General features: G+C 42.6%; 1 protein-coding gene across 2 annotated transcripts in view; it reads left to right on the forward strand.

The window, feature by feature from the left end:
- Positions 1 to 4,925, forward strand: part of LOC126088110 (luciferin sulfotransferase-like) — an 88,225-nt gene extending 83,300 nt beyond the window's left edge. For both annotated transcript variants that reach the window (XM_049906205.1, XM_049906206.1), the window contains exons 5-6: positions 2,850 to 2,944; positions 4,604 to 4,925. In XM_049906205.1, the coding sequence (XP_049762162.1) occupies positions 2,850 to 2,944; positions 4,604 to 4,867 (359 nt within the window). In that variant the 3' untranslated portion in view covers positions 4,868 to 4,925. The remainder of the gene's footprint in view (positions 1 to 2,849; positions 2,945 to 4,603) is intronic.
- The last annotated feature ends 6,573 nt before the right edge of the window (positions 4,926 to 11,498 follow it).

Consider the following 11,498-nt stretch of genomic DNA (forward strand, 5'->3'; position numbering starts at 1 on the left):
TAAGAGCATATGGACTATCAGACCAATTGTGTGATTGGATTGAGGAGTTCCTAGATAACAGGACGCAGCATGTTATTCTCAATGGAGAGAAGTCTTCCGAAGTAAGAGTAATTTCAGGTGTGCCGCAGGGGAGTGTCATAGGACCGTTGCTATTCACAATATACATAAATGACCTGGTGGATGACATCGGAAGTTCACTGAGGCTTTTTGCAGATGATGCTGTGGTGTATCGAGAGGTTGTAACAATGGAAAATTGTACTGAAATGCAGGAGGATCTGCAGCGAATTGACGCATGGTGCAGGGAATGGCAACTGAATCTCAATGTAGACAAGTGTAATGTGCTGCGAATACACAGAAAGATAGATCCTTTATCATTTAGCTACAAAATAGCAGGTCAGCAACTGGAAGCAGTTAATACCATAAATTATCTGGGAGTACGCATTAGGAGTGATTTAAAATGGAATGATCATATAATGTTGATTGTCGGTAAAGCAGATGCCAGACTGAGATTCATTGGAAGAATCCTAAGGAAATGCAATCCGAAAACAAAAGAAGTAGGTTACAGTACGCTTGTTCGCCCACTGCTTGAATACTGCTCAGCAGTGTGGGATCCGTACCAGATAGGGTTGATACAAGACATAGAGAAGATCCAACGGAGAGCAGCGCGCTTCGTTACAGGATCATTTAGTAATCGCGAAAGCGTTACGGAGATGATAGATAAACTCCAGTGGAAGACTCTGCAGGAGAGACGCTCAGTAGCTCGGTACGGGCTTTTGTCAAAGTTTCGAGAACATACCTTCACCGAAGAGTCAAGCAGTATATTGCTCCCTCCTACGTATATCTCGCGAAGAGACCATGAGGATAAAATCAGAGAGATTAGAGCCCACACAGAGGCATACCGACAATCCTTCTTTCCACGAACAATACGAGACTGGAATAGAAGGGAGAACCGATAGAGGTACTCAAGGTACCCTCCGCCACACACCGTCAGGTGGCTTGCGGAGTATGGATGTAGATGTAGATGTAGATAGATAATTAAAAATAATATTTACTGGGAAATGCAGCGCATAATGTCACCTTTTCAGAATTAAAGAGAAAAATGTCTCTATATATTAGCCATAAAATTGTTTACATTTAGGTAACGGCACTATATGCAGTTCATGCTCTGTGTCTTGTTAACAGTTCTAACATGTATAAAACGTAAAATCTCATACACGCACTTAAAACACTTGAGAGCCGAGAGTCTTCGTAATGTGTAAACATCCAGACGCAAAAAAGAACAATTGAAGTTAGAGCCTAGCCAAAGTCCTTCTAGTTGAACAAAATTCGAAGGGAAACGGGTAGCGTGTTTTAATAAACACCCTTCTAATAGACTTTTAATACTGACTCTCATTAAAAGTACAAATAATGCACGTTCAATGGGTGAGGTACATTATTTTCGAATTACATTGACAATCAAGAACTTTCATGTACCATTCATATTTTCAAATATATGTGTTCAGTTTCATCAACATTTTGGTTTAGTACTTGGTAAGCTTCATTGCGTACAATGCCGTCCTAAGTTGAAGTCAGTAAACGTTAACCAATATCCAGAATGAAACTTGCACTCTGCAGTGGAGTGTGCGCTGATATGAAACTTCCTGGCAGATTGTAACTGTGCGCTGAACCGAAACTCGAACTCGGGACCTCCGCCTTTCATGGGCAAGTGCTCTACCATCTTAACTACCCAACGACGACTAACGACTCGTTCTCGCAGCTTTAATTCCGCCAGTACCTCGTCTCCTATCTTCCAAACGTCACAGAAACTCTTTAGCAAACCTCACAGAACCAGCACTCCTGGAAGAAAGGATATTGCGCAGACAAGGCTTAGCCATAGCCTGGGGGATGATTCCAGTTTTTACCATGCAGCGTAGTGTGCGCTGATATAAAACTTCCTGGCAGATTTAAACTGTCTGCCGGACCAAGACTCGCTGTAATTTGTTCAAGAGAACGTGATGATGGTATGTAGACCGAAACTGCTTAAATAAAGAATGTTACCTGCAGCTCGAGACTGAAATACTGACACTATTCTAACCATCCCCTTCTTGCCATCCCACAACGCGTTTTGGCTTGTTTTTAGGGTTGTTGTTTGATAGTGCCAATATTGCGGTCAATTTAGTCTGCTGTTGCTGCTCACGTTTTTTGTGACCCTATGACTGTCATGTGAACACGGAATCGATAGCTTCGAGAGGGCCATATTCAATGCCAGGTGGGATCTGAATGACCCCACCGTACTAGCATTGCTGGTGACATATTTTTGTATCGTCCGTACAGCATCTTACATCCACGTCAAGTACCTTGCTTCAGGAAGTGACTCGTTTACAGCACAGCAGGTATCCACACACATAACGAGCGGAGTGTTATGGGTTCTCAGAACGGCGACAATTGTCGCGTTGCGTCTCCTCTTTTCGCGGGAAAGAAAAGAGAGATGAGTAACCCCAGTCCGCACAACAACACTGGAAACAACACTAGCACCGCGTCACTTAGAACAACTCTTGGTTCTTGGTTGCTCCTTTACGCCGCGCCAGAGATGGTAACACTGCCTACTAAATATCGCATGATGTATACACAGAAATCAGCTATAGACATAATTACATATTCTTCCTACCGTTACTACACATGCACAGTCCTTACGATAAATTTCGTTAATTGTTATAGTTTTGAAGTAGCGATTTTAAGAGCCAGCAGAGTATGTACAAAGGATCTCAACATGCCAAGCCAATATCATCTTTTGTGCTGCATTATAGGGCACAGAATGCATATTAATTGTGCTGATTTCATATAGTCAATTATTTGTTTCAATTTTTCAGTTTTCTACACTCCATACTGGAACCATGTGTTGGGATTCTGGAAAAAGACGGGAGAACCGCACCTACTTTTCAACACAGTAGAAGAAATGAAGCAGGTAATGGAATTTCAGTTAAAACTAGAGCGTTCATCATATTTCATTGTGTGTAACAAAATGTGCACAACTTTTCATAGCACGTATGAACGATACACAACGTACATGCAAAACCACTTGTACAGAGTAGAGTATAGCATACGATGGTAGATGAGTTTTACAACTAAGACCGGAGCATTACGAAGAACGGTAGATAGTTGTAACATTTCGGAACATAACAGATGAAACATTTGTTTGTATAAACTGTCTGTTGACAAATGTAATGAATATGAGAATTTTAGAGAAATATTTATTATTTACTGCTTCTTGACACTTATCCACCAACTACATCCGTTTCCGGCACCAAAATTTGTCGAATAATTTCTCCCTTTTTCTCTTCAGTCATTCGAATATCTTTGTTTTCAGTCTCTCAAAGATTTAAGCTTCAATATGTTCTTCCAATTCTGTACTGAGTTTACAGTGTTTGTTGATGCAGAGTTACACATTTAAAATGCCATTGGAGACTCGGTAATTCACAGCCGGATTTTTGCTTATGCATCATGTATATCTCCTAACTTTTTTTGCGCATTTAAACTGTTGGGCTGTAGAATGACCGGCGCTTTAAAGGTATGTCACAGAAAAGTGACTTAAAAGTAGAGAAAAGTATACGTTCCATGTCTGGTTCTTGTCAACGTCATTAGTAGTAGGGACTGGAGCAAGTCATTGTTGTGTATTTATATCAACTGAGTACTGCTCATTTCATTTCATATGCTGAAAGAGAATTTCGTACCTCAAAGGGTTTGAAAACCTGTGATAGCAATTTATGACCATCTAAGAGCACATGGACTTCGTAAGATGACACGTAGTCATTGATGATCGAATGTAGAGTAAGTGAGATGTTCTTCATCATTAAATATCTTGACGGTAGTTAAGACAAAGCTATTCTAACTATTACTTGCCACTATAAATCTACTATCGATACAAGTCTTCAAATATTTTTATCACTATTTCGTAGGCACATCATAAGATAGAAACATTACATATTGTTAGAAGATAACTTCACGGAATCAAATAAAAATTTTTAATTGGTGTATAGTAACGTGTGTCACAGTTTCGCTCTTATGGTGTTAATTAGTTGTGCTCTACAAACAACTTAAACTCGATAACAGTTTCACGCAGCGTTATGCCCGCTTCAGTAGTAACTCGGTATTAATGTAGATTTAGATGTTGGTTAAAAACATGTGTAAGCGCCTGTTATCCTGCTACCTCTTCTTATGATGATAAGGAACAGGCAGGTGACAATTGAGTTTTATTTGTTAGAAACAGAGCAATTATGTAATCACGGCAATTAAAGAAACTGACTGATAATTGGTCACTTTCTCTTCATAACTCGTACTCAAGCTAGATGGTGGACGAACAATACGGTTTCGATATTTCTCGCACTTGTGTTCCTCTCCTCATCCGTCTTTGACAAATCTGTTTCCAGAAAGAGGGAGACTGCTTTTACCGAAAGTATTCGATCGCTGTTACAATTTTTATCCCATATTCAGTTGTGTCAAGAATCGAAATCGGGACGTTCTTACTCATAGTCAAAGATTAAATAATCAACAATTATTTCAGTATTACAATGTATTAACTCCATTTAAGTTACATGCACGTAAATGTTTTCTTCGCTCGTTTCAGTGTCTTCAGGCCATCATCAAAAGAACTGCAGACTTCCTAGGCAAGAGGCTGACTGACCAAGAAGTGAACATGCTGACGGAACATTTGGAGACGTTTCAGTCACTGAGGCGGTTCACTGGGCTCCGGATAGCTGCCAGCAGGGAGGACCCTTTGGGCATAGGAAACGACGACGTTGACGGTCGGCTGACCCCGGAATTGTTAGCGCGTTTCGACAGATGGAATGAAGAGTCCCTTCAGGGTACAGGGTACACCGGGCCTGTGTAATGTTTGACAGTAGAATTACGGATCGTCAAACGCCGCTTCTGTTGTTCATATGAGAAATGACTACGGGTAGCCATGACGCTTTGCCATTTCCTTTTTTTGTTACTAAAGTTTCAGGATAATTATCTCAATTACATAAAGCATTTGCCAGTATGTTATTTAGCGTTAACTACGGCATGTATAAGAAATATGAAGGTAAAACATGAAATAAAATCTGTGCAGTTCGTCTGTAGTAACGTCGCTGTGCCAGAAATGTACATACTTTATTATTCGGTAACCTGTTCTAAAATGAATTATTCTTAGATTTAAAGCACTGTCTCAATGAATCATCTTCGTGAGTAATCCGTTAACATGAGATGTCTTATGTTTTCCTTCACAACGAACATCTTACGTTGGGTAAACGTATTTGAAAAACTTTGATAAGAAGCTCAAAAATAAAACATTCATGAATGACAAATATTTCTCAGAATAAATAGCTTAAAATTCTTTCTTTTCCTACTCCGTTTTTCCACGTAGAACTACATATCCTTGCTGAAGATTCTCCAAAAGTACATAACGAGCCCACTGAATCTAATAATGTGGCTAGACTGCTGCAAATTAAAGTGTAAGTAAAGAGAGCGATGCTCGTCTATGGTACCGATTTTCATGATATGATATCTACATCAGTACGTAAACCTGCACTGAAAACCTCTGTAGAGTACATGGCTGAAAGTACTGCCAACTGCACAACTCATGAAAGCACCTTTTAGTTAATTTAGCGTCCAAATGAGACATTACATCCACATTCACTGGACGGATTCTTCGCTAATCGGTTTTCACTCGCTCCCCCCATCCCCATGGCCGTTCGGAATTTTAACTTGATATGGCCTCTCAACCTCGCCATGTTATAGGAGCACTTACAGCTAACATCTTCCACTCTTTCCAGTATATATTTCACCCTACGTTCTTCGCTGGCATATGCAATTTATTTCCGGATATCTTAATTCACTAGGTACCCCCCATTGTAGTTTATGTCAACCATTCAGTCATTTTCAAACAGTTCTACGGTCAACGTCTTCATTACTTACATTTCCTATGAATAATCAGTATCCATCTGTAACACCACATATCAAACGATACGAATCTCTTAATGTCCCTACTTTTCCACAGTCGACACTCCTCTTCCATGCAACGTTGTACTCTACAGATACGCTGTCAAATTAAGGCCTTTATTACGAAATCAGTATGCTTCTTTGGCCAGGAATTCGTACTTGGACGATGATACATTCTTTCTTTTATATACGTCCCGTGAAAACTTGCAATTTATGAACATTAAATACTGTCCTTGGTTTCCATGCACACTAAACTTCATTCCCACTTCTCTTTCTTTTACTTTTCCGAAGTGCAGGTTAAACAGTATATGAGGAAGTCATCACTATTCTGTTGCGTCATTTTAATACCCCATCTAGGTTTTTAAGTTTACTGAGCTAGATTCCGAAGTAGTACATGAACCTAGGGGTTAGAATTACTAGTATATTGAAAGACTGACGGCCAGCCTACAGTAAAAAATTGTCTGGATCTTTAGTATAGAACCATCAAGAACTAATAAATTGGAAGAGAAAAGGACAACAAAGTTTAATGATGGAAAATATTCGAACTGTTGTTTTATGGCGCCAAAAATTCATTTTCATACCTTAAATATTTTTCTTTCAGTTATTATAAAATAATTATTTGGTAAACTCACCGTCAGTTATTTTCATACTGAACAGATAGTAAAATTTATACTTGCAATAATTCGTGGGAGTTGAAAGTTCAAATTTATTCGTAACATCTTCGTCACGATCTTCCGCCTTCCCTATCCCTCGTTAACTGAACCCTCAATTATTTTAAAGCTATTGGTTCCAAACATACTGGCCTACGGACATTTTCCTACCTGTAGTAATAGTACCTCAACAAAACGAATAATTCCATGATATAAGAGCTATTTAATTTATCTTTCAACATCCGTTCTGAAAATGTCACATTTCATTTACTACAAGCGAAGTTGTAGTTTCCTCTAGAGAAAGAGTTTGTATATTTCTGGCTCCTTGCCAATCGCTAAAGCGCCAAAGCACTTACGATTCAAGTATTTGACGTTTCATAACTGTTTCCCAAGCTAGATTTTCATGCCTATAAGTACACATGAAAGATAAATACCCCAATGCGTAATTTTGCTTTACTTCCGCTTCTGCTAAGGATCCTTCACAGCAAGAAGAGCTCGTGGCATTTAGAGGGCTAATTACCCGGAAGTTCGCAGGAACTTTGACCTAACCGTGATGTAGCTTGCTTCGCTGAGGCGTTCGCTGAAGAACGCAAGAGCATTGGTGGGTCGGTCGTCCAGCTACATTACGACGCAGTTGAACGTACCGGGAACGTTAATAAACATGTGACGATGTAGGAAATTTACATTCAGCCAGAATGTATAAGAAGCAAATGCTCAGGAATCGTTTAGTTAACTGTTTTCGCTCAACAGAATGTTTCATAGAATTATAAATTAGTATTAGGCTGTATTTAAACTTTTTTGAGACATATTTGAATGTGGCAATGACCACGTTTGAAGTTAGATTTATCCTAATGCCGTAATTTCACAGAAGTCCCATACTTGTGATAATTGAACCACGCTTCTAATTTTGTATGTACACTCCTGGAAATTGAAATAAGAGCACCATGAATTCATTGTCCCAGGAAGGGGAAACTTTATTGACACATTCCTGGGGTCAGATACATCACATGATCACACTGACAGAACCCCAGGCACATAGACACAGGCAACAGAGCATGCACAATGTCGGCACTAGTACAAAGTATATCCACCTTTCGCAGCAATGCAGGCTGCTATTCTCCCATGGAGACGATCGTAGAGATGCTGGATGTAGTCCTGTGGAACGGCTTGCCATGCCATTTCCACCTGGCGCCTCAGTTGGACCAGCGTTCGTGCTGGACGTGCAGACCGCGTGAGACGACGCTTCATCCAGTCCCAAACATGCTCAATGGGGGACAGATCCGGAGATCTTGCTGGCCAGGGTAGTTGACTTACACCTTCTAGATCACGTTGGGTGGCATGGGATACATGCGACGTGCATTGTCCTGTTGGAACAGCAAGTTCCCTTGCCGGTCTAGGAATGGTAGAACGATGGGTTAGATGACGGTTTGGATGTACCGTGCACTATTCAGTGTCCCCTCGACGATCACCAGTGGTGTACGGCCAGTGTAGGAGATCGCTCCCCACACCATGATGCCGGGTGTTGGCCCTCTGTGCCTCGGTCGTATGCAGTCCTGATTGTGGCGCTCACCTGCACGACGCCAAACACGCATACGACCATCATTGGCACCAAGGCAGAAGCGACTCTCATCGCTGAAGACGACACGTCTCCATTCGTCCCTCCATTCACGCCTGTCGCGACACCACTGGAGGCGGGCTGCACGATGTTGGGGCGTGAGCGGAAGACGGCCTAACGGTGTGCGAGACCGTACCCCAGCGTCATGGAGACGGTTGCGAATGGTCCTCGCCGATACCCCAGGAGCAACAGTGTCCCTAATTTGCTGGGGAGTGGCGGTGCGGTCCCCTACGGCACTGCGTAGGATCCTACGGTCTTGGCGTGCATCTGTGCGTCGCTGCGGTCCGGTGCCAGGTCGACGGGCACGTGCACCTTCCGCCGACCACTGGCGACAACATCGATGTACTGTGGAGATCTCACGCCCCACGTGTTGAGCAATTCGGCGGTACGTCCACCCAGCCTCCCGCATGCCCACTATACGCCCTCGCTCAAAGTCCGTCAACTGCACATACGGTTCACGTCCACGCTGTTGCGGCATGCTACCAGTGTTAAAGACTGCGATGGAGCTCCGTATGCCACGGCAAACTGGCTGACACTGCCGGCGGCGGTGCACAAATGCTGCGCAGCTAGCGCCATTCGACGGCCAACACCGCGGTTCCTGGTGTGTCCGCTGTGCCGTGCGTGTGATCATTGCTTGTACAGCCCTCTCGCAGTGTCCGGAGCAAGTATGGTGGGTCTGACACACCGGTGTCAATGTGTTCTTTTGTCCATTTCCAGGAGTGTATTTTCATTAAGGAGAGCTTTTTCTGAAATACATTCGGTTGTTATTTGTAATTCAATAATGTAATTGGAGGTAAAAATCTAATAAACTTGGAGAACTACAGGGTTATTACAAATGATTGAAGCGATTTCACAGCTCTACAATAACTTTATTATTTGAGATATTTTCACAATGCTTTACACACACATACAAAAACTCAAAAAGTTTTTTTAGGCATTCACAAATGTTCGATACGTGCCCCTTTAGTGGTTCGGCAGACATCAAGCCGATAATCAAGTTCCTCCCACACTCGGCGCAGCATGTCCCCATCAATGAGTTCGAACGCATCGTTGATGCGAGCTCGCAGTTCTGGCACGTTTCTTGGTAGAGGAGGTTTAAACACTGTATCTTTCAGATAACCTCACAGAAAGTAATCGCATGGGGTTAAGTCGGGAGAGTGTGGAGGCCATGACATGATTTGCTGATCATGATCTCCACCACGACCGATCCATCGGTTTTCCAATCTCCTGTTTAAGAAATGCCGAACATCATGATGGAAGTGTGGTGGAGCACCATCCTGTTGAAAGATGAGGTCGGCGCTGTCGGTCTCCAGTTGTGGCATGAGCCAATTTTCCAGCATGTCCAGATACACGCGTCTTATAACGTTCTTTTCGCAGAAGAAAAAGGGGCCGTAAACTTTAAACCGTGAGATTGCACAAAACACGTTAACTTTTGGTGAATTGCGAATTTGCAGCATGAATGCGTGAGGATTCTCTACCGCTCAGATTCGCACATTGTGTCGGTTCACTTCACCATTAAGAAAAAAATGTTGCTTCATCACTGAAAACAAGTTTCGCACTGAACGCATCCTCTTCCATGAGCTGTTGCAACCGCGCCGAAAATTCAAAGCGTTTGACTTTGTCATCGGGTGTCAGGGCTTGTAGCAATTGTAAACGGTAAGGCTTCTGCTTTAGCCTTCTCCGTAAGATTTTCCAAACCGTCGGCTGTGGTACGTTTAGCTCCCTGCTTGCTTTATTCGTCGACTTCCGCGGGCTACGCGTGAAACTTGCCCGCACGCGTTCAACCGTTTCTTCGCTCACTGCAGGCCGACCCGTTGATTTCCCCTTACAGAGGCATCCGGAAGCTTTAAACTGCGCATACCATCGCCGAATGGAGTTAGCAGTTGGTGGATCTTTGTTGAACTTCGTCCTGAAGTGTCGTTGCACTGTTATGACAAACTGATGTGAGTGCATTTCAAGCACGACATACGCTTTCTCGGCTCCTGTCGCCATTTTGTCTCACTGCGCTCTCGAGCGCTCTGGCGGCAGAAACCTGAAGTGCGGCTTCAGCCGAACAAAACTTTATGAGTTTTTCTACGTAGTACTGTAGTGTGTCGTGACCATATGTCAATGAATGGAGCTACAGTGAATTTATGAAATCGCTTCAATCATTTGTAATAGCCCTGTATAACGACCTTTAACGAACGGGAAAGAAGGAATACAGGAGAATACGACGCGCAAAGACAATATGGAGTAGTGAGAAAAGATAATCCAAAGAATAAATGATTTTTCAGTAACTAGTAGCAAATACACTGTTCGAAAACCACAAGAGGAGCAGATATAGTTGAAAAAGGTATGGAGCATTTCTGAGATGTCGCTTCAGTGGGCGCTTAAGGGAAGCTGGAGGAGGTCAAATCCAGAAAATAACGATTTTTTTTAGCTACCGGAGGAGGAGGAGGAGGCGATTAGTGTTTAACGTCCTGTCGACAACGAGGTCATTAGAGACGGAGCGCAAGCTCGGGTGAGGGAAGGATGGGGAAGGAAATCGGCCGTGCCCATTCAAAAGAACCATCCTGGCATTTGCCTGAAGCGATTTAGGGAAATCACGGAAAACCTAAATCAGGATGGCCGGAGACTTTTTTGCTGCCGAAAATTAATTGGAATATTCCTCTTTAATGTAAACTTTGAATTATTGTTCTACTCGCCCTAGAAGTGGAGTTATTACCAACTTCCCCCACGTCTGCAGAGGAAATTGGCGGCTGCTAAATGCATCTAACACCCTCTCGTGACTTCCTGGGGAACTGCTTGGGATTTTATCGGCCTGTTACGCATACAGCGCCTTATGTTACGCATACAGCGAGTGTGCAAGGGTTGGCTACATTGTTTTCTGTGACAAATGAAGCGCTAAGAGCGCGGAACATCGTCCCTTTGCTGTTTACCGTTTCCAATTAGTTCACTGTTGCGCCTGTTGTTGGTAGTATTATACTTCTTGTGTAAAGCGTTGTTCTGGTTAAGATGCCACGTTTTAGTAACCGTGTGTATATGAAGAGCAAGAACGTAGTGAAAAGAAAATTAACACTAATACCAAGTTGCGATTCTACAATTACTGAAACAGTGCGTTCTTCTGCTAAGCAACACATGGCCGGCCACAGCCCTGTGACATCTTCTAGCAAGAAGCTGACTGACGGAAGTGACAGATTTCGTGAATATGTTACTGACAGTGATGATATTAACGAAGTACTGAATATTGGATTATTATCTTCTGTGCTGAAAGAAAGTGTTCTGTGAAAAATGTGTTC

This window comes from Schistocerca cancellata, chromosome 6 (assembly GCF_023864275.1).
Source record: "Schistocerca cancellata isolate TAMUIC-IGC-003103 chromosome 6, iqSchCanc2.1, whole genome shotgun sequence".
NCBI lineage: Eukaryota > Metazoa > Arthropoda > Insecta > Orthoptera > Acrididae > Schistocerca > Schistocerca cancellata.